A 25123-nucleotide genomic window follows, 5' to 3' on the forward strand; every position below is an offset into this window, starting at 1 on the left:
GATTATGCGTTTTTGGCAAAGGCTTAGTATAAAACAAAATAACGTGAAAAAAATCAATAATTCAAGAACAGGGCACTGATATATTGACTGCGACTCATTTATTTCACTCTCCAGTTCCTTCTTCTTTCAGTCGCTCTTATTTCACGATGCCGTCCTGTGTTTTATTTAATATTCTTTATCTCAAAAATAAACAGAGCTGTCGTTTTTACAAGTACACGTACAGTTAGTCATATTATCTCTTCTCATGTGTCATAATGCTGGCCTTTTGGCTAGTTTTCACTCCATTATTATGATATTTCATCACCGATAAAAATCATTCCCTTCCCTTTGGACGATCTAATGTGCACTTATTTGTTTTCTTCAACGAAGGGACATTTTATTTTAAGAATCTGGAAATGCACTCATGTGGTTAATTTTCTCAGGATTTCTTTGAGAAAAAATAATTTTCTAAAAAACTTAATGGCATTGCTTTAAATAATCAAATTATAAAAACAACTTGGCTAAATTTTCTATATATTGAGCAGATCTAACAATCTCGTATTACATATTTAATTATATTATGTGCCTACTTAATCCCTACTTGAAATGTTTTTAAAATTTTATGCTTCTAATTTTTCAAACTCGAAAATCGAGACCAAATTGAAGAGTTTTACTCTAATATTGGAAACAGCACCAGCATCATGCTTTAGGTACACTAATAAAAAAATTAAATTGGAAAAGTAAAATGTTAGTAAGAACTTTAATTCTAAAACGTTGATTTACTCAATGCAACAATTTTTCAAATTGTGATGAATCATTCGGTTTGACCGGGATCATTCGCCATGACCCGAATGGTGGATCCTGGTGAAACCAAATAATTTTAATAATTTTTACTCTTTAAATATAATTATATTGCAATGCTCATTAGCAGACGACTTCATCAAAATTTGCTGTTGCGGCATCTCCCGAAGCTTCTTTGAATTGATTTACTCTTAAAAACTAGTAAAGGGTATAATAATTAGCGTTTACGTTCGTATAATTTTTCCAATATGTTCACGATTTTTTGTTTTAAGACTTAGTCATCAATTTTCTCAGTTTCGTATTGCGTTGATTTTCGTAGCTGACCAGCTAGGGTTGACTACGAAGTGGCAACAATTACCACACTGTGAAATTTTTGTTAGAAACCACCGACCACTGGATGAGCAACAACGCCCTTCCTCATTTTTTCTTTACTTGGCCTTAACAGCTTTCTCCTGCGGGATTTCACCGGAATGCTGCCTAATGAAAACTCTGGATAGTGTTCCCACCTGTGTTTGACGTTGCAAAGAGAATGATATCTCTGAGAATGCGTCCCCATTCATTTCAATCATCATAAAGGCATAAAATGTATTTTCGAATTATTTAACAATTGCCCCAATAAATAGAAGTTGAAATAGTTAAACCCATATTGAATAAACATGTTCATCAGGTACGCATTTTTCAAGCTCACGCTTATTACCGCACATTATAAACCGGAGAGCCAGATTTTAGTTGGAAGCGCCTGAATTCAGAGGGGCCTTTACAATTTGACAAGGTCATGTATTTCAAGGTTCACTTATCACAATTATTAATTAGAGGGAAGTCTTTGCAAGAGAGTGGATGTATTTAATTCCGAAATCTGACATCCACAAATGTCATTTGAGGTCTTGATGAGGAGGCTCAAGCAAGGTTGTTCCACTCAATATTCTCATCCGCTGCGGTAGGCAATTAGTTCTCGAGTGCATTTGCGCAGAGTTGCCTCCTCTTGCTACGTTTACCATCAATATAAACGACCCGGGTTGATCGATATATACTAGCGCGCCGGATGTGTACGTTAGATGCACCAACGTGGTCGCGTCGCTTGCAGTGGTCTATGGATTCCCTGACGTAAATCGATTTTAACCAAATGTCTACCTACGTCAGGCCTTCAGCCTTCATAAAATGCAATTATTCAGCGTTCCATTACTTCATACAAATAATATGAAGCCGTTCTGATGAACTCCGCTGGAGTCTTGGTCCTCAATAACTGTCTCTATTTGGTCGTCATTTATCAGCGTTATGGATTTTTTCTTCATAATGAAAGCTCTCAACCACGCCAAAGGCAGTTTATTTTTAATGCTAACCATTTACTCATATACTTTCCTAGCTTGCTTCTCCCATCTGGGAGAAGTAAGCTAGATACTAGGATTTCTGTATAAACTAGGCTAAATAACAAATAATCCTTTCAGATAAGCTGTTACCCTGTAACGGAGTTAGGTTTTGTATTTTGGTAAAAATTTACTTATATAAAAAATCAAAAGAAACTGCTGCTTATACATTACCTGAAAATTTTAACGAAGTTATACGCAAATGAGTATTAAAATGCAACCATTCTCCCTTCCCGGGATGTCCTTCAAAGCGAATGATATTTACGCTTTGATATTGTTGCATTTTAGAGTAAACAACCTTATTGAGAGAATTTTGATTATATTTATCACAGATAAAGTGATATTTTCGTAGCTATCACGTATCACTATTTTGAAACATAATTCCACTAAAAATAAGGCTCACCTCCTTTAATCAAGACGGTTCATAATGTTGCAGCAAACCAATGTTTTGATAAACATTTTCCTCTTGATTTCTTCCTTAGATCCCTACGTCAAGGTGTGGCTTCAATTTGGGGAGAAGAGGATAGAAAAAAGGAAGACGCCAATCTTCAAGTGCACGCTGAATCCGATCTTCAACGAGAGCTTCTCCTTCAACGTACCGTGGGAAAAGATCAGGGAGTGTTCACTTGATGTCATGGTCATGGATTTCGACAACATCGGGAGGAATGAGCTCATTGGTCGGATACTTTTGGCAGGTGAGTCACCGTTCTGGTAACGCTGCGATTTGTCTTTTATTTGTCAGAAAAAACGAGATATGCTGTTCACTTCCTCTCGCTGATTGGTGTGAGTTAACAGGGACCGTAGGAATAGCCCTAGAATATATTTATGGGATGAGGTCAAGAGTTGATATATTCCTCGCCAAATGTAGATAATCAGGCATTCTGAAAAAGTCACAGAGAAAGCTGAGGGACACAAGAGTATCAAGATTTAATTAGCATCAGTAAAACGTACCTTGATAAACGCAGTTTCGAAGCCTCATAAAACTGATCGTGTGCTCAATTAGATCTGCCGTCCACGTACAAAGCAATGAAGTAGTGTGCAGGAAGAATCTTATCCTACCCTAAATGAACCACGTCCTTCAAAGTGAGAGCGCAGTCTAGTGGCATCGATCGACTCTTCGAAAGGTTTTGCAATTTCTTCGTGCATGCACCGAGCCTGGCCACATTTTCACCCTCATAATCCGATACCATTATTGATTAGTGGCATGGCCCCAGATTTTTCATCTCCATATGCATCTATTTTCTATTGACAGCCGAGTAAGCGCAATCGGGTGATAATCGGGTGACTGACGACGTTCGTGATAAGGGTCGTACACCTGGTGATTCATTCCTTATTACCTCGCGGAAATTCGTCCCGTGATATGAGCATAAATTTATATACGAGCCATAATCGCAACAATGTGGTTTAGTAGTTTCGTGGCAGAAACTTGGGTTCATATTCCAAAAATTTGGCCTATTTGCGCGTAAAGCCTATCAAGTGGACATAAAATTTTGCTACTCAGGAGTGGTTTTTAGTTTTTCTATGCATCAATACCAATGCCAAAAATACCTCTCCCTCAACATGTATTTCAAGTAAATATATATTTGGAGAGTATCATTAATATCTATAATTCGATATTCAACCAAAAGGTTAATTTTTTCACTTTTTGCATTATAAAATAATTCACGGATTGATCTTCAGATGCAATATGTTATGACCGTGAATGCCTATTTATTCTTCAGTTATATGTCTTCATGGCGTGTTCTCAAATTAAAGTTTAGTCGTAATCTTTGCCGGGTTGTGCTTATCAGTTTTCTATAGATTTTCAAATGAAAGTTATTTTTGACAATTGTTTTAAATATATAAGGTCACACAAATGTCACATATAAGACGTGATAAAACAGTTTTTGTTTGTTATTATGTTAGTTTTTACCTCGTAAAAGTTTAATTTTAGAGCTGATTATACTGTATTATATAAAGTGATAAACAATTGGAATTAATTAAAAATCTATATAATTAACGTGAATTATACTACATGAGGGAAAAACGAGTTCATAAAATGAGGAATAAACAGAGTCAAACGTTTAGCGTAATCTTAGATAATATTTATTTCCCAACTCCAGTCATTTGAATTGATATCTTTAAAACCCACTGTTATTTATGCTCGAATACTATTTCATTCTTCTTCATCTCCATAAAATCATGCATAATTTTCAGATTGATGGCCAATACTTTCACTCAAAACGTTGCCAAGCATTCCTCATGGCTGGTTTCCCTTAAAATTCCTATGACAAGATTTTCTCTATGGTCTCTTAGTGCCAAGTGTGCCTAAATTTGTATTGCTAATCGACTATGAAGAGATTGAAAACCAGCAAAGTATTAACTTGCTTAGTGAGAGGCAAAGGATATAGAGGAGAGCTTATGACTTTTCAATAAGTGGACGCTACAGTCCCAACATACCCTCTGGATTACGTTATCTCCACTCGAGTTCGCAAAGTATGTACGTCCACAACCTTTTAGTTCCAAAAAGCGAGATTCCTCCACTTATGGCAGACGTGGTGAAGCTGAAATCACCTCCCTTCTATCTTTAACTCAATCAGGCGTTCATGTTTTATTTGTAGCCCGCCCTCCGACTTCTGAGGGCATCTGCGTCATCCGGTCTCACACTCCCTCTCCCTCCCCCATCCCTCTCTCTTTCTCTCTCTTAATCTCCATGACCCTCGTCCTTTATACAACGCCAGTTAAATTTTCGAATAGTTTGACGTGTCATACACACGTCTTCTCCCAACCCACACCCGATGGACTAGAGGAGCGGGTGTGTTCTCAAATATTTGTATATGTAAATAGTAGCGTGTGTATGCTACCTGAGCATCTCAGACTGCAATGGACGTTTGAGGAAGGAGAGAATTTTTTGTGATGGGTTAGGCCCATGCAAAGCAATACGGAAGTGTGGAGTGGGTGCCCGTGTGTACGAGGGACTGGTGGGAAATGGAGGACTCTCCCATGAGAAGTCGATTTAAGGAGGATTGGCGAAAGAGAAGGGGGGGCAAACTAAGAGCCGATGAAATAGTTCACGAATAAAAGTAAATACTTTCTAGGCAGGCATTTAACTAAGAGGTCGGATAAATGAGAAGTTTTTGATTTAAATAGAAAGATACATATTTCATAGTCTCAAAATAATTATGCAGGAAAAAAATTTTAAATATCTAAATACCTTACTTTTTATCCAAAAATTTATTGAAAATAAACTATTATAGAAAATGTCAGAATAATAAATATATATGGATTTAGTGAAATTAGTAGCAATGCATATATGCTTCAAAAGTAATGCACATGTGTTTATACGAGGGTCATCCGGAAAGTAGTACCCGTTCGTGCCGCATGAAGTGCTGACGACGCGAGTAGCCGCTGGACGAGGTCAGATAGCTTCAGTGGCTTGTCTGCCTTCTCTGAGCCAAGTTGCGTGACGCTAGCATTGCCTGTGTTGTTTCTGTGATTGTTTACAATGTTTAAAAAAATTGAGAACGCCGCCAGTTGTGAAGTGAGGGCAGTGATTAAATTCCTCAATGCAAGAAACGTTCGCCCATGTGATATTCATCGCCAATTAAAGGAGGTGTATGGAGACAATGTAATGGACGAGTCGTCTGTTCGGCGGTGGTGTCGCAACTTCAACATGGGGAGGGGGAACACACACGACGATGAGCGTTCGGAGAGACCGTCTGTCATTACAGACCAACTGGTGAGCTCAGTTGACGAATTCGTGAGGAACGATCGGCGCGTCACAATTGATGACATCTGTGAGCATTTTCCCAATGTTTCTCGAACAATTGTTCATGAAATTGTTAAACACCATCTGCATTATGCAAAAATTTGTGCAAGATGGGTCCCTCGCGTATCTCAATGAGCTGGCGGCGAAGGACTATGCAGCAGGAATACAGAAACTTGTCACACGTTATGACAAATGCCTTAATTTGCTTGGAGATTATGTTGAGAAGTAGTTTAAAGTATCCTCTTTCAAATAAAATTTTTTATGTTTGTTAATATTTACTTTTGTGTCTTTATTTCACGAACGGGTACTACTTTCCGGATGACCCTCTTATGTTTCATTAGAAGTTAAAGTAAAAAAAAACAATGCATTTTTTGTATAAGTACCTAAATTAAACATATAAATAAGCCATGAAATACATTTTCCATAATATTTCTCTAAATTATATCTTTCTATGGTAGTGGGTGCGATCATTACGCTCTGCAGGTAACCCACGTGCCTTTTGATGCATCCAATTAGTTTTCCTCCGCTTTTTGTCCCTGTTTAGCACCGACATCTTCACCGCCACTTCAAATAACTCTTCATTAATTATTTGGTCTACCGAATTTATTTTTGTCATACTTTTGTAGCACACTTCCGTCCGTTCTAAACTTCTTTTCTCAGTCCAAATGACTCTATACTTAGCACAGCATTAGGAAAGTAAATCCCATATGACTACAGTATTTTGTAAATTTGTTGAATTTCTACGTTTGCGAAATTTTATGTTGGTTTTTGCATCTGCCGATGACAAGTCTTCCTTGTAAGTCTGCTTACCGACTCCCTCACGCTCCTTTTACCTCTTGTGTTACCGCTCTCTCTCTCTCTCGAAAGCAAAATTTATTCGTTTAGTCCTTTTTCCTTTGTTCGTATGCCGATCTGTGCCCCATTTTTGTATTGTTTTATTATTGTACAGCACCTTTTACATTTGCTTGACCATTTCTATGCAGCCATTTATCTTCGGTAGGAGATCCATTTTAACGTATATCCTTTCTTCATGCTCAGTCATACGCCTTCCATGAATTCCTTGATATCGCTTTTTAAAGCAATCAAGTAGCAAGGGCTATAATGAACTTATTCTTTTATTTTTATTCACCATCATTACTTCCACCTTATAAGATAGCTGCCTCCTATCTCAAAAGAGGTTGTATCAAATCTCTGCCATTATTTCTTAACATGTTTTCCAGAATGTGTGGAATAAATTTTCCAGTCCAACATTTTTCTTCGCACAGTAAAAGTAACAAAGGTCTCTTGCACCTGGAAAATTTTTTCTCTAAGATATATCGACGCACGACAACTCCCCTCTTCTTATATTTTTTAAAGGTAAATGAATTTTAAATTAACACCAACGCTTTCTTCTTTGCTCCTTGCTGGAATAATCTTGCCATTATCATTTATAGATGATAGGAGTCGGGCCAATTTCTTGGACATTTTCCTATTTAGCTGTAAATATATATTTTATTGAGTTAATTTCATCCTAATACTATCAGCAAAATGATTTAGAGATGCTATGATTCAGAAAATAAAAGAGAATTAAGTTGAACATGGAAAATTTCTTCGCTCAATTATTCCGTGCATGTCATTTAGGAGAGAGTCCAAGTAAATAGTGACTCATCTGCAAGATCAACTCCTTCCTCCTCCTTCGACGTTTAATATAATTTTATTATAAATTAATTTGACAGGATTTCAATACACGTTATAACTCAGGTAAAACAAATAAATGAGTGAAAATAATTAGGGAAAAAATAGGCATGCCTTAACAGTTGAACTTAAACCTTGATTCTACGGTGTCCTTTATTTGCATACCACTGAGTCATCAAAAAATCGTGATACCAAAGGAACATTTTCAATTAAAATGAGAAGTACTGTTCATAAGTATGCCTGAAATTGATTTTTTCCGTAGAATTCAAAATTCTAATGAAGAAAGTCTCTTTGATTGGATAAATTTACTGATTCGATTAACAGGACAACACTTCAGCCATTCGACAGGTGTAAATTTTTCTTTTGACTGATTTCATTATATTTATTTTAAAAGCAAATAAGGTCTATAAAATAAATTTTATTATTTTTTGCGATAAAATAATTGCTAAAAAAATAAATTTAGAGTACTTGTGTGTCAAAGTGCAAATATTCCACCGACTTATTCACGGTTTCGATCACTAACTTTTGAATCTCTCCACACTGACCAGCGATCATAACTGCACCATCCTTTTGGAACATTTTCCTCATGTCATAGTGACCCTTCCGGTAAATGAGGTAGCAAGTGCATCGCAGACCGTGCATTAACATTTACTCTAGGGTATTACAGGCGTCGGTGAATAGCATTTGCCATCCATATTTCTCATGTACAATTTCTCAGGTTCTCATTTCTCAGGTTTTCATTTCTCGAGTCTCATTTCTCATGATTTCTCAGGTTCTCATTTTACGATAATTTATGTAAATGGCCTAGGAATTTTACTATAAGTGCACTTGTATCAATGTACTCTAACGAGTATTAAAATTCTTCCGTCAAATGTACGTCAAAGGAGCTCTTTCTAAAGGTCCACCAACCAACTCTGATAGGTGATTTTCGTTGTGCGCACTTATTCAACTGACCACTCTACTAAGGGATAATACAAGTCGCCGAAACAAATGCCGCCCCAATAAATAGCCCACCAGTGACTATTCTATTCTCAATGCTGTTGAGCTTTACCTCTCGCAGGACTAGTTACATAGAACGTACCAAATTAATCGGAGTGAGCGAGTGAGAAGTCTTGTTCATAATCCTGAAATAATTGCTCATATACCTCTTGTGTTCTGTGTTTATACATAAATTAAACGGTGCTGAATCTCATTGCATATATTAGTCCCCAAGGTCTTTTGTTTAGATTATATAGAAAGATTTACGCTGGTTAAGAGTGATTACTTAAACAACTCGCCACCGAATTCGGTGTCATACGCATTTTCCTATTCACGCATGTTTTCCTCCTTTACCTCAATATAAAAATCACATTTGAGACTACAATCTCGTAGTTATTCGCCTCATCATCATTCCTGGAATATTCCCAAATAATTGTCCTTTCCATGATAAAGATGTTCCAAATTCTCTTTCCACCTATCCTGTTAACGTTCACCTTTAGCAATAAATTCACATGTGTGTTTTTGAATGAGAAAGAACCTTCGTTTTTTCAAGGGGTCAAGGACTAAATATCAAAAAATATAAAAATGAAAATATCACTCCAAACTCTTCACTTTGAAATGCTCCCAGTAAAGTTAAAGTACTACTTCCCGTAAACTGAAATGAAGGAACAGTTCCTGATGTACTACTATGATATATGAAGCTAAATTCACGGTGAACTATCTGCGGCATTCTCTGAAGCACCTTAATATTTGGTCAATACCCTGGAGAGAATATTTGATTCTTACTGCTCTTTCTCGAAAACACGCCTCGATAGAAAAGGGCTTCCAACAATGGTATTGGGATGAAATTCATATAGGCATATATTTATGAAAGGCGCACGATGGGTAGCTTAGAGGGTAAAACGTTCGGCTACAAATCGAAAGCCACAAGATCGATTTCTGGTGACTCTGAGCTTCTCAGTTTCATTCAATTTGTTTGAATGTTTTCGTTACCTTTCTGGAAAAACCGGCAGCGTTGCAGAGAAAGAAACTGCCTTCTTCCATACCATGATATGTGCATTTCAATTTGTGAGTGTATAGGGCTTAGAGTAAAGTAAGGTCTATCCTTACCTATCAATAAAACCTTCAGGTTAGATTGCTAACTCTGAATGATTCACTAAATAAGTGGGTTTCATGTAGTTTTCGTATGAGAGTATCGGGAGAGATTAAACTACGCAACACGGGTCTTCGAAGGATCGGGTGGGGGTTATTGTATAAACTAGTGCAGGGGAGAAGGTGAGAAATACGAGGCGAGGGAAATTAATGCGGGCAAACGCGGACCGTGCTTTCGCTTCCCCAACTCCCATTTTCTACCTCCCCGCGAAATTTTTGCGGCTGGAGGCACGACGGTGCGCGTTAGGGAAAAAAAGTGAATAAAAATGGCATAATGCGAGGACGGTGATGAAAAGGTGGGTGGCGATCGTTGTGCGAGAGGAAGCGTGAGCGAGGGGTGAAAGTGAGAACCCGCGGGTGAGTACCCGCGGTGACGGAGGCAGAGTCGCTAAATGTGGACGGCCGAATGCTCACGTCGACCGCACAGCGTGTGGGACGCGACGGATGTACTGTCAACGCTCCCTCTCAGCATCCCCGACACACTCCGACGCGACAATTTTCTTTTTTTTTTCATTCTTTTGTCAAAATAAAATGAAACATGCAATCCCATCTCCGGGTATTTTTTTTCTACTTCGGTTTAAATTTTATTTTTTATTATCCCGTGTGGGTTGCGTGACTTTTCAATATCGCTTGATCCGCATTGGAAATTCCGTAGCTTGTGCCGTGGGATGTAATCTCTCAAACAAGGCATGTGATATCACTCATAGCATTCCGTGGTTTACTTACTGAGTTATCGTCATTGAATTCATTGTGTCTTATAATGCATTTATCTTCAAATAAACTCGTAGTGAGCAATATCGATCAATTCCGAGTACGATGACTGTAGATCATGTTGAAAATTAGTTGCTTTCGTACATTTGAGTTCTTGCTCCACTCAACACTTCTGTGCTGCTTGCCTTTTTGAATGTTTATAGTATACTTGACTCAGTCATTTTATTCACTTTATTCTCTTTAACACAATTATTATTTCTTCGATTCATTGGGAGCCGTTCACCGAGTTCTTCAAGAATCATGATTTTTACGTAGATGACAGATCTTAGATAAAAAGTTGAAATAAATTTAGATATTTTATAATGAGAGGTAAATAAAAGGCTTACAAGTTCTTACATTCAGGAGATTGACCATTGAACTCAAATATATTGAACGTTATGCAATAATTTTAGTTTGAAGTGTAATCCTCAGATCTGTCTAATGTCAGTCAGAGGAACAGTCCAAAAGTTCTTCAAAAAAAATGTGGCGTAAATACATACTAGGGACCCCTCTTCTCTTCTATTTGATTCTACTTTCCTTAAACCCGAAGCTAGAAGAAGTAAAATTTCACCCTAGATGCTCTTATTTTTTTTGAAAGAAAAAAATCAAAAAGTTACGAAATATAAGCATTGAATAAAACTCATGGTGTTATCGGTCGCTCAAATCTTTCTGTCTCTCTCTCTTACAGGGAAGAATGGTTCCGGGGCTTCCGAGACAAAACACTGGCAGGACATGATCACAAAGCCTCGCCAGACTATCGTACAGTGGCACAGACTGAAGCCGGAGTAAGGAGAGTTGGAAACGACGGATTGGCCATGCGACACCGAGGACGGCTTATTTGAAAAAAAAAAAGGAAAAGAAGACAGGAGGAAGAGAACCGCCGTACCAGTGACGGAGGGGAGAGTGATTCGTCTGTGATGCGCCCCCAACCTTATTTAAAGAGGAAAATCTTTTGCGACCCCCACCCCCACCTCATCTCCCACACCCGGAGTTCCGGCATTCTCCTCTACTACCACGGGAAACCTCCTCCCTCCCTCGCCATTGAAAAAGAAAAATTCTCTGTACATCCCAAAACGTCCCTCGCGTTACACGTTCCAGACTTTCCCCACCGCCCTGACATCATGTCACCCTGTGAAGCTTCCCCCTAAAGCCCTCGCTTTTCACCCTTTGAAGTCCCGACATGCCTCCTCCCTCCCCGCACTCCTCGATCCAAAGGAACCTCCACGCCCTCCCACTTTCTCGTGTGTGTCTCTCCATCGCCTCCACCGCACCGATTGGAGTAACTGCGTGCGTGTGTGTGTGTGTGAGTGTGTGTGGCGGTGTCAACAAGGATCGCGCAACACCGCGTGATGCCAAGAAAATAGTTTTAAAAAAATCTCGTCTCTCTCCGAGTTTCCATCTTTCACCGTGGCTTCATCTCCCTCCCTCCCACCACCTCTCCTCCTCGTCCTCCCTCCCACGCGTTGATGAACAAGAAGAAAGAAAGAAAGAAAGAAAGAAAAAACAAAATAAATAAACATTCCTCTCTCTCCGCGGACATCTCCTAGCCAAGAGACTCGCGGGAAAAAAATGGAACATGAAAAACGGTCAAAATATTTCTTCATTCTCCTTCTTCTTCTTCTATCTTGTCGGCATAAAAAAATGTTGTCCACGTGTGTGTGTATGTGTGTACGTGCGCGCTGTTGCTGAAACGTTTTCCCATCGCCTTTTCCTTTTTTTGCGTCCCCAGGTCCCACATACCTTTGATCATGCCCCACCTTAAGAAGAGTCTTGCACGCGTTCGTTTGTCTTACTTTGTTTTCTTGGCTTTCCCACCTTTGGATCGTGTTGCTATCAGAAACGTGCATCGCTCCCCAAAACTCTGTACCCTTCACCTTTCCGTACGATCCTTCCCTCATCTCTCCGTCGGGTACGGAAACTCCACGGAGCTTTCTTTCCCTCAAGATTTCTGTGCTTTAGAAGACAGACCCACGGAACCCCATCCTCTGATCACCGCTCCCGATTACGCCTTTCGCATCCGTCTATGGGTCCTCCCTCCTCTCGCCCACGCTGACGAGCCCTTGACGAACCGGCCGCGCGCCCCACCCCGTGTGAAAAGGAAGAGGCGAAAGAAAAAGAAAGAGAAGGAGGAAGGAAGAAAGGGGAGCTCAGACGCTCGAAACTCATTTTTGGGGGCGTGCTTGGAGTGTTGGGAGGGAGGAAAAGCTGACTGGTGTCGCCTTGCCGGTTCCTAAGAGGCCAGAGAGGGGAAAACGGGAAGGACCCGGGAGGGAAAAGAGGAGTGAAAACGGGGAGAAGGCAGTGGAGAAGAGGCAGGAATGGTAGAGGAGGAGACGGGACGCTAAAGGAGAAGTGGGTGGATCGATGCAGAGTAAGGGAGGAAAGAAATCACGAGAAGGTAATAATGGGACGGGAATGAAACTCGTCTCCGGAAGCGGGCCCGTCGCCTCTCGCCCACAATCCCTCGCGTCCGGTTCCCTTTTGTACGTGTCTTTCCCCCTCCTCCTCACTCTTCACCCACCCCCTCAAGGCCACGGTCCCTCAGGAGACTCCTCGCCCTCGTCCGGGTGGGGGATGAGATGTTAGAGGGATCCGTGAAGGGGGTCAGGGGAAGACGCTTGTGGGGTGAGCGGAGAATTCCGGGAGTGGGTGCAGAGGGGGTGGAGATAAGACAGTTGGATGAGGGAGGGGGAGGGTGTCGGAGTGAGGAGGAGTCGGTGGAAGTTTGAAAGGGATTGATGGCGGCGTAAGTGGAGCACGAAGGCTCCTTACTCTACACTCCATCCCCCGCCCACCCTCTCCATCCCTCTTTCTTCCCCCCGTGAATTTCTACTCTTCTTCTGTCTGCCCTTTCCACCCCGTAGCTTCCTCTGCCGCCACCGTTCAACGCGGCTCCGGCGGGAGGCGAGAAGCTTCCCGCGACGGACCGAAGGGCAACGCCCCCGCACGGTTCTCCCCCCCCCTCCTCTATGGATGAATGCTTCGTTCTCATAATATAGTGTGACCCCCCCCACCCTAACTCTCTTTCCCCATCGCCTTTTACCCGCGAACCGCGACGCAGAACTAAGCCAATTAGGTGATGATCCCGTTTAGTGTTAACCTCGTCATCTTCACCGGATCAGTTTGTTTGTTCATCTTGGGACCATTGTTTACATATATGTGAGGTTGTGTACATAATAGCTTATAGTTTAGAAATTGTTTACCTGGTGATCATGACACGGTTTTCCGCCAAGATTCTGCACGTTTTCTGCCCTCCACGTCGGGTTTATTAAACCGTTGCTTTGGGTTTCCGAAAATTTATTTCGTGTCTCCAATGATGTTTTTCTTTTCTGGAAGGCTCGAAGTTACTTCGTTTGCCAATCAATCCATCAGTGCTCTATTGGAAACCACTTATTGGCAAGCATCGCTCCCATATTGGTGGCATAGTGAACATGGTTGGGTCAAATGTCTATCGCACACCCCCTATGAGGAACACGGTGTCCTGTTATAATTGCCTTATTCTCTTGTTGATTCATTCCCGGCAAATCAGGAGGTTCTCTGGACCTTTTATTTTACGAGACTCGGAGCATACTTTCGGTCTTCTCTAATGTTTTATTGTCTTTCTTTCTTATGTCGATTAATACTTATCACCAAAGGTCATTTTTTGCATAATAGTGTGGAAGTCCCATTATACCCCACATCTGTCCCCTGATGTTTGAATATGTGTAATGAATACATTGTGAAAAAGAGTTGTCGGTGGTTTATGTACACGCTTCTGATAAAACTCGCTTGATTTCTTGGTTCATAGAGCTGCGACTGCTGCAAAAATAAGGAAGAGAATATGATTTCAAAAACATTTTTGTGGTATATCTCTTTCATTACAAAGCAGCAACTAGCTGTTGTCTGGCAGAAATATTTGACGTGTATATATAATATAAAGAGTGAAGGCCACTTTTCTCGAAGTTTAGTCGTTGACGCTTCTGACAATCAACAATAGTACTCCTTTAAATGGAAATGATGTGCGTAAAATAGTTCCGAAAACCTCGTCTAGACCGTACAGGCACACATACCCTACGTAGAACCGGGAAGGAATTGGTCCGACGTTTTGAAGGAAGGGACGGAGAACAGTTAAAGAAAGAGGGATATTCTAGGAAGGGTGCCCGAAAAAGAGGAATATATTGTGTGCCTGCTCTTCCTTAACAATTCGAGGAGCTGACCCCACTTGATCTATGTGTGGAGCGCCCTTCTTTTCGTACCCTACCCCTTAACACTGAAACGCCCCCCCCCCCGCACTCGCTTTTCCTAGCCGCGCTCGCTCTTTAGTGTACAGCCTCCCCCTTCCCATGAGTCGGATCAAACAAAGAGGACTATTGTTGTCGTCCCTTAGCCCTTAAAGCCAGGACGACGGGAAAAGGATAAGGGCGCGTTAAATACATATATAATTATATATATATATATATAAACATAAATATATATATAAACATATACATATATATTTTTTTTCGTCGTTGACTTCTGTGACTTATAAGTGACTGACTGATTGCAAAACAAAATGTGTGCATTGTATGCGAGTGTTTGTATGAGTGCGCGCGCTTTTCCGTGTGCGTGCGTTCGACTGCGACCGCGCGTGCGTGTGTGTGCCATGGCTTCTTTGTGGCACGAGTGGATGGGAGGAAGAGAGAGAGAGAGAAATATGCCAAGGGATTTGTAACGAGGAGACAAAAACATGTTTTGAGGTGGGGAAAGGCAGGCAAATGGCTGGAATCGGGAGGAAAGAAATGGAAGTTGACGTAAACGTGAGAGGTAAAATGTCTTAAGGAAGCGTTCAGCATGTTTCGCTCGTCTCCTCCTCTTCAGAACTCTCCTCTTGGAGCCTTAGCTATGTGAGTGTCTATCTTAATTACCAAAATAAAAAAAATAAAATTATATTGTAACTAAAACAGCTGTGTGTACTAGGTTACGTGGTAACTATTCTAGGGGCCAATAAGATTTTTTCAAATAAGTGGAAAAAGCGACGAAACGAGACGGCGTTCTTCGTTTGTTTGCTTAGAGACGCGGACTCGCTCGCCTCCGTCGCCGCCTTCCTTTGTTTTCTCGGTGTGTGCGTGTTTGTTTGTACTCCCCTTGTTAAAGAGAACCTCTCACCCCAACTCTGACCTCTCAACCTTGCTCCACCCTCACCCATCTCTCAATGAAAAGAGCGTTTTGGATTAGGTTCCTCCACACAAAAAAATACCACCAAAGACTATTAATTGTTTGAAATTTAGCTGGGCGAATGAATTTTTCGATGTTAAAAAATAAAAGAAAGAAATACAAGCAACGGAATAGGTCGATGGCGAATGCACACAGGTTTGTTGTGAGAAAAACATGTAATTGTAATGTCTTAATGAATGCGTGTGTGCATGTATATGTATATGTGTATATATATATATACATATATATATATATATATATATATATATATACTGTATATATAAGACTATATATATATATATATATGTGTGTGTGTGTGTGTGCACATATATACATATACATATGTGTATACAGATATATACATATATATATATATATATATATATATATATATATATATATATATATATATATATATATATATATATATATCGCTCGATCGAGGAGAGAGAGCTGGTCAAAATAGGTAGGAAAGCCGCGCCTGTCGCTATTGAAAAGACTGAAAGACGCCAGGTGCGTCTATGGACAATCACGCTGGGAGGCGGCGGTTGAGACTGGGATTCCCTGAAGACCCTTGTCTGTCTATTTGTTGGATGGGACCCCTTCGCACGAAATGGTGAATGAAGAAAACTATTGGCCACAGTGCCATTCGACCTCCGAAAAATTCATCGTCTCCTGCTGATTCCGTAGATTAAACAGGATGAAATAAACAGGAAATTTTGGCGGAGACGTTTACATACACAACACACACACACACGCCAATACACATATACAAGCCGCTAAAGACGCACCTCTAATTCCGGGTACGGCTGTTTGTTAAATGTGGTCCTTTCCTCGTCCACCCACCTTCTTCCACCCCCACCCTCGTTTCGTTTTCGCTACTTCCCCGTCAAATGCCCACGCCGGAGCTTCGGCCCATCCGATTTAGGGGAGGGAAGATTGCTGGTGAGTGGGACTCGGACTGCCGCCCCCCTGAATTTCGAAGGCACGCTGATCTTGGGCGGGAAGTCTAGGGCCGATAGCACTGCACCTGGGCATTTTAAGTGGTGGCAAACGGAAGACTATAAGTCTGGAAAACATTAATTGAATATAAAAGTATTCATTGTGACAAACCCCCTTTCGTTTATTTTCGCTGCGCTGGTCGCACCAACCCTTGTGTGTTTATGTGGAAAACATCGGTACGTGAGAGTTGTTTTCCACGTTTAGAATCGACAGAACACCTTATTTCGCGTAGCTGATCCCAGAGGAATGGAAACCATAACCCTAACCGTCATATAAATAGGAGCCGTCGTGTGTATTTGTGGAGGCGGTACCCCAGCGCCTGACCGTTAGTTTAAACAGACGGCCGAGGGCTGGCGTAAGCCGACGTTCCCTCGTCATTGTCGTCATTCTCAGATAGCCTCGAAAGACTTAATCGTTTAACAATAGTGTTAAGTGTGCCATTTTCCCAAAGTAAGAGAATCATTAAAAAAAGGTCTGCAAGTTTACTTGTTCGATAAACATCCTCAATGTTAATGGTTAATTTAGTATCGATGTCTTTTTCTCACCGAGGGCAATAGCGGGTGAATTTGTTAGTGTTCTAAAATTCGTGGAACGTTTCATGTGCAGATTTCATAGTGGTTAACTTTTGTTTCCTGATAACGATATTCTCGAGCAGACGAAACATTTCCGTGTTTAGGATTAAGGCTTCTCAGGTGAGTCAATCAGCAGCTGCTTAATGTCGGTCAGTTTTAGGCGTCGGTGTTAATTACTCAACAGATCAAATCCATCATCTCAAAGAGTTTAATAAGGTTTTTTTGAGAGGCACGGGAACCATTGGTGTAATTAAGTGATCTCGGAACAGTCGTGGAGATGAGGTGGTGTGAAGATGGAAATGTGTCGAAGAGAACCTTGAGATCAATCTGGTATCAAAGAAGCTCTAATCCCACGCAAAACTCTCGCGATCCGTTGATTGGAGGAGAAGCCGAGGAGGACGGGGCCACGGGAGCCGTTTGGGGTGGGTATTTTTTTTACAGCCAATGGCAACGCTTTGGCACAAGTGGGAAATTATTATTGAGGATGTTCGGACGGGAGGAGAGCGCATGGCCAAGGGGTGTGTATGCAATTGGAAGGAGGGAAATTGAGATGTCTCAGCTGAAAGACTCGATTAGAAAAAAAGAACTGTAGTGCCTATTAATGGTATATAAAATGTGTGAGTGTGTTTTTGGAAACAAATTTGTATGTAAAAATCGCCAAAAAAATTCATAAGAGAGTAAATATTCGGCCACGGTAGGAAGAAGTCGCACATTTTTTTCGGTCTCAAATTGAGCGCCGGATGCGAGGGTGGAGGCTGAGAGCGCGCAGCTTCCCAAGGGAATGCAAAAAGGATTAGGGGGACGATGTGGATAGGTGACATGGAGAGAAAGACGATGATTTTTTTTTAAGGGAAGAAAGTTTGCTGGTCAGGATGTATTCACATCCGCCGAAAGAAAACTGAACGAAAAAGAAAATTAAATATCGCCACCAACGTCGAGGTTGGCCTCCTCCTGCGCTCACTAAAATTTCAAGGCTCAATTAAATAAAAAAACCTCAAAAACTTGTTAAGGGAATATTTTTCACGACTGCCAAATCCTCGTGAGTTTTACGCCGGGTGTCTTCGTCGGCAAAAGGGAAATATATAGTAGTGCGCGTGGAATTCGAAATTTCTCGGTATGCTGTCGAAGAGGACTATGTTATAACCTAAACGCCCTTTCGATCCCAAATCAAACTGAAAACCTTTAAATAGATTCTAAATCCTAAAAATATGCCGAGCAGCCCTCACTCCCCAACAGGCGTCGTACAAGTTATTTTTTGAAAAATGGCGGAACATGTATCGCGAGAGATAAATTTAGATAAAGGTTGAAAGGACTTTGAAATGAAACTAAATAAGAGCTTATCGATTTTTTAAAAAATAATTTGCCAGGGTGTAAGAGGAGATGCATGGGTGTTGCCGCTAGCGGTGCCGCACATAATAATCCATTAATTTCAAAATGAATCGCGGGGCAACCGGTTTAGAGTGGATCCGGGCTGAAAAGATTCTCAGAGAAATTTCTTTTTTTTTCTCTCTGGAAAACTCCTTATCTCTTTGTGCACGCGATGCGGACCAATTGGTACATTTTTAACCTACTCATTCATCCTTTGAGCGGCCCAATGATAACTGCTTTGCAATGCAACACTTACTGGTGGCGTCGCCCTGTCTTCTGAAGATATCGCTTCGTTTACGTATCCTTTCCATCAATATTCCACTTATATTTTCTTCCTTTTCATCGACTATTGCTCACCAATTTACTTCTAGTAACCTTCCATCTGATCGTGAGACATGTATTATTTCATACTCCTATTCATATCCTTACTCCGGTTTTTCTCCTGGGTAACTTTATTTTCCTTCGTTCTAATTTTTCATTTCAGTCAAAATTTGGGCCTCTCTTGTTCCATGAGAGCGATTTATTGACATCGGCCAATTTTCTTTGCTTATATTGTTTTCAGTATTGGAATTAATTGAAATGAAGTCATTTTTGCCATAGGGATTCATTTAGTTAACTATTCGCTTTTCAATGAGTATTCGAACGGTATTAGGAAATGAAGCCTTAATGTTTCGGTTTATCCATTTTTGGACGTAATTTTCTCTCCAGAACTTTATTATCACATGAAATTTTTAGCCTAAATTGAAACAAAAACCTCGCAGTAACTGAAAATCTCAATCATGCCGCGCGATTAGCTTTAACCTTGTATATTTTACCGTTACTTTCCCAATGCAAGACGTTCAAAATTCCTATCTGATACCAACTCTTTTTCGCAATTTCTGCGCCATCGGACTTCATCGATATAGTACGATATAGTTACTACTTCTACACATTCTGTTGGAAAATATCATTTCCTTTCTAATTTAAATGTTCCTTGGTTCTCATTCGTTTCTTTCGCAATGTCTGTTAATCTCATATTATATCTTTCTCTCTGTTCTAATTTAGTACCACCCATTATGTCAGCATTCTCCTTCTCTTCCATTAGAACTCCTTGAAATCAACTTTGACCAGTTCCTTTACGTAACTCTCTAACATTTTCACGTCCCCGTTTTCCATTTCTTTCAAACTCTCCCTTCTCGTCACCATCCACGGTAAAAATTATCGATTTGGTGCATTCAAAGTAATTGAGCGTGCCTTTAAAATCTATAGTCATCCCTGCAGTACACCCTGCTTCAAATCATTATGCGGTTTTCTCTTCGTTTTTTATGGTAAGATTACCGTAGCTAAATAGGTATGATTTAATAAAATCGTTAAATTTTCCAACTATAAACAAAATTCTCAACTTTCCGTAAACTACTCGTGCCAAGTTGAGCTTTCAAATTTGGCGTTTCCTTTGAGAAATTGGAATAATCGCACCATAAAGTCTCGAGATAAGACGTTTGTACGTTTTAATTTCCCCAATATTTATGCTGTGTATCCTACATAAAAAAACCCAGAATATTTCCATGAATCTGTCATTACGTGAATAACACGTGCTCGGCTCTCTACACTTTACCTTGCTTGCTCAGACCTTTTTTTTCAAGATATCATCCCTGGGTGATTTCTTCTTTGTCACTCTCCCCCCCCCTCTCCTTCTAACGTTCCTAATTCGAAATGTATGTTCAATGTCCTGTCGACTGGCCGTCTATCTCACTGATATCTTTATCTCTCTCTCTAACTCCATGTTTGTCTGTATGCCTGTCATCCCCCACTTCTCGGATTAGAGAAGGCTGAATTTTTTTGTCATCAATTTCAAAGGGGGAAAAGGCGTTTATATATCTCAACGTCAGTGTATGACCTCAATCATCACCCTCGCACATTCGCTCTTCTTCTTCCCGTGGCAGCAGGATCGCCCCCTTGTATCGTATGCATTAACAAAGAAAAAAGCTAGGATCCACTTAAACTATATCGTTGACAAAAAAAATTACAGGCCTCGTGCATGTCGAATCTGTAAATATAGATGGAGGAGTGTACGATAAACAAGATGTGAACCCATAGGTTTTCTCATTTATATATTCACATATTCAAGAAGAAAAAAAAAGATATTACGTATAAGCATTCTATGTGATTGAATGTTAATATGCATAGTGAGAAACCAATGTTTGTGTACAAAAAGTAATATATACCAAAAAACTAAATGTATATTTATACTCATGGGAATATTTTTTTCAAGTCAGTTATCTTTGAGGCGTAAGACGGTATGGTTTAATATTACACAAGAGTATAATATATATATAATAAAGAAAAGTGTATGATACGTATTTTTGCGACATATAAATATAGCTGAGCCTGTTACCGGGCGCCTCTGTTGCCAAATGTCCTCATTTGTAAATTGTTTACGTTTTTGATTGCTGCTTCACTTTGGTGTTTTGCGAAAGAAGATTGAGTTTGCAAACCTTTGCTTGGAACTCTGTGAAAAAAATAAACGTGAGTCATTTAGGTCAGATGGCCCTCTCATGGTATTTGAGTAAATTACAAAATTAAATCAATAGACCCAACTGTGGCAGTTGTAGACCTCGTAATTGAATTAGATCAATTGTTACCAACCTATGACTGTTTACGTTGTTCTCAGCCAAATTGAAGTATTGTAACAAAAGTGTACCTTCTTTGGTTGTTCATTCTGTTTTTGACTCTTTTTTTTCAACTGATCACCAGTAAATATGATGCCGTAAAATTTATATTTTCTGCTATTCAAATTATTTTGAAAATTAGTTCGCAAAAAGATAATATTGCTGTTTATTTTGAGAGCAATGAACAGTAGTTTCGATGTATCATAATAATTTGTTAATTGAGTGTGTTTATTACTGATTTTACTGTACGTGATGAAAAACCTCTGATTGAATTTTTGATGATCTTTGTTCTTCTGAAGACAGAAAATCATTCTATTTATTGTAATGAAAGATTGTTCTCACTCCTTTTGTACGGATTTATTTTATACGTACCTTCCTGAAATGCCTTGTTGTACCTTGTACAATATATTATAATGTTCAGCATTGTAATCACCCATATTTAATAATGAGAACCAATAAACAGACACATGTTTCACACTACCTCCATTGTTTATGAATCGACAGTGATCTTCCATTGCATGTTGACCCATTTTTAATCCGTAACTATTAATGACAGTCTACTTTTATCTTAATTACTATAAACTAAGTTGGCTATGATTTTTAATTAATTTGTTACAATATACGAGGTAATTTAAAATAAAATTTGTAAAATTTTGCTTTTTTTAAGTAACATGGCTTGTTACTGACTGTGGAGGGATTCAATAAAATTCGATCTTTCAAGGTCTGCCTCAATCATTTTTGCGCGTGAAAGTGTTAATCACGCCTAATATGGATATTTTCACATCGTTAAACACGTTTAAAAGAAAGGCATGTGACAAATATGTATAGATAAAACTTTTAATACTCGTTCATGAAAATATTTCCTGCGATCATTTCATGTGAGGAATCGGGTCCTTCATCTGAGTTGCACGAGGCACACAGTCATATACAACTACGTAAAGATGTGCAAGGCATATGTGTCCTGACGCTATTTGACAAGGAACAAAAACGCAATAGATTAGAACTCCCTTGGATTTTCTTTCGTGGAAAATGTGGCAAAGAAAAATAAAAATGGGTTTCTCTCATTTACTTACCTAGACGAGCATCACGGGCAAACCTTATTTCTTTCCCTCGATATAGCCACAATATCCATGCATTTCAATGTTCAGTTGCTTTTTTCTTAAAAAGCAAAGTTTATCTTTTGGTTAAACACTTGTTCCACTTCCATTAGGGTAAAAACCTTAGGGGAAAAAAATTAGGGAAAATAATAATGGTCTTGTCATCCATCACGTTAACCATCACGTACTGAACTTGGATCAGTATACTATTTTAGGGTTGCTCAGCCAGATTTTTTCAAACATATTTCTCAACGAAAAACTGGTCTAAATACCCGCGGGCACATAACACATTCAACATTTATATTAGCAGTCCCTTTGGCCTTTCCATTATTTTCAGAGTTTGTTCCTTTCGATCGAATCCATCCCTCTCTCGTCTGACGCCGTCCGCACTCAAGGTCACCGCTATTCATATATTCCATGGTGAGGACACGCGCATGGAAGGCAGCCGATGACCGTCTCGACGGCGCTAGTCGATGAAACCACCCAGCCCACAAACCATGCAAGGAATAGCCAGAATGCGACCTTCAGGGCCTTATCCGCCCAGAATAACCTGTTTGGAGGTAATCAAATGTCTAAGTGTTAAAAATAATAGATAAAGTTTGTTGTCGTTTTAAAGATGACTCATTTTTCTGCGTATCTTAAAGATATAAATATTTAAATTTAGATGATTATTTCGTTTTTCATCCGACGCAGAAATTTGGTAGCATTTTCACTCAGTTTGAAAGATATATGCCGTTAATGGTGTGATTTGAATATTTAAAATAAATGCCTGATTTTTATCCGTAAATTTTGCTTTTGAGGCACGCATACATGCAATATGCCAGGACTTTTTAAAACAAAGATCAACTTGTTAAGTGCGCCATTCAACATAAATATGTTACGAATAAGAACGCATTCTGTGAATGATATTACATTAATTTTGTCAACCAATTTTATTAGTTGGACAGATTATAATTTTCCGTAAACATAGTAAGTAATCAATATTGTACCTACGGCATAATGAATAATAAAATAATGAATTTAAAATATCTTTTTTCAAACGAATTCCAGATTAATCAAGATCATTGTTCCGTCGACTATCAATTTATCATTGAATAAAAGCCAGCTGAAATCACGATAAGCAGGAAAGCATCAAAAGCCTTCACATAACTGTATGTAGCTTCCTCCACTTGACCCTATACCATTCCCACACATTGTAAAATTAGAATAACGCTGTTGAGAAGTTCGAGATTTTGACGCGGAAACGACCGGAGGGGGCGCGACCCGTTGCTAAATTGGTTTATCCCGACTCACAATATAAACCTCGCCGCACGGCCTTCAGTCTCCTGAACGATGGATTCATTGCTTCGCCTGTAATCGCCATTTCAATTCCGAGGACACAAGGAGCTTGGAAGTTAGTCTTTGAGGAGGTGGCTCAACGGTGATTCGCGAACAAGCCTCAAGGGCCACGGAGTGATGACGGATCTTCAAGGCAAATGACGACCTCATCGAGTGCCCTTGACATTAGCGGATTGGGTAGCTGAGGCTCTGAGAGCAGGCAGAACCGGCTCAAGAGGATATAGAGTTGCAAGCGGCTCGATCGCCTTCCCAGCAGCGACCGATATCTCAGGTGAGATACATTATGTAGTGAGAGGAAAAGTGAAGATGGGGATAATTACTGAAAATTAGTTTTCACCGTTCAATCTAGAAACGGTTATAAGAATGTCCATTTTTCTGTAAATGTCAACCTTTTCTATTCACTATCTGTGAAAATAATTTCATAATCGGTGTTTCTCTGATTGATATTGACGTAATTATAAAACTTAGAAGCTCAGATAATTATTGGATGTCACGTGTAATGATTTAGGTTTCTACCTTTAGTTAAAAAGATAGCGTGAAAATTCAAAATAGCCTGAAAATACAAGGCATTTTACACACTAACATACTTAACAAGCTGTTTTCTGTCCCATTTGACACAGTCAAAAAGTGTCATCTTAGGTTAAGTAGGGAATCACTCTGTTACCGATTTCTTTCATCCCTCCATGTCCTTGAATACTCCTATCCGTCTGTGGCATTTATAAATTAATGAATTCATGAGAAATTTTATGAATTTTCTTTACTGTAGGCTTTTAAAATTTCTTCAATTGATAAGGTTATCAACCAATGTCACCCATCAATTCCTCGGTCTACTCTTCCGACTCAAATTTTTCATTTCTAGATAAAAGTAAAGATATTGTAGCCAAAGTTTAATAATAAATGCTGTTTGCAACATAATTCAAATATAAATTGTATAAAGAGAGACATCAGCTTGCTTCTGAGCCAAAATAATTAGCCATCAGAATCTTCCCTTCAAGTTTATTTTTTCTAAATTTTATATCATTTATACTTGATAATGAGCATTATCTAATCAATTTTGTAAAATCATGGATGTGTAAGTTTTTCATTTAACGTTCACTTAAGCGGGCATGCAAACTTTTCAATATTAGTCAGGCTTTCTCGAAACATTCATTTACCTAACAAAATGAGGTTACTGGTTACTTTTATGAGCAAATATATTAAAAATAAAGGGAGGATGGGGCGATAACTGATGGGAGTGGGGTAAAAGATTGAGCATTCAAGCCGATAAAGGTCTTTTTACCCGACGATCGAGCGCTATGCACTCACGTTTTTATCGGACGTGCGGAATATATCGACTTAGACTGATGTCATACGGGCGCAGCTAACACGCACCCAGCATCGTAAATACCGATAAGGGATACTGCGTGTTGCACTCTACAGACACGTCCAGAGAAAAAAAATGTTCAACCAACGGCAGTTTGAGGCAATGGGGCGAAATGCA

General features: G+C 39.6%; 1 protein-coding gene across 1 annotated transcript in view; it reads left to right on the forward strand.

The window, feature by feature from the left end:
- The window catches only part of Syt7 (Synaptotagmin 7), a 34384-nt gene extending 19036 nt beyond the window's left edge, over positions 1 to 15348 (forward strand). The window contains exons 5-6 of the mRNA XM_071585208.1: positions 2627 to 2839; positions 11135 to 15348. Of these exons, the coding sequence (XP_071441309.1) occupies positions 2627 to 2839; positions 11135 to 11235 (314 nt within the window). The 3' untranslated portion in view covers positions 11236 to 15348. The remainder of the gene's footprint in view (positions 1 to 2626; positions 2840 to 11134) is intronic.
- The last annotated feature ends 9775 nt before the right edge of the window (positions 15349 to 25123 follow it).

This window comes from Hetaerina americana, unplaced genomic scaffold (genome assembly GCF_022747635.1).
Source record: "Hetaerina americana unplaced genomic scaffold, ioHetAmer1.1.p SCAF_2, whole genome shotgun sequence".
NCBI lineage: Eukaryota > Metazoa > Arthropoda > Insecta > Odonata > Calopterygidae > Hetaerina > Hetaerina americana.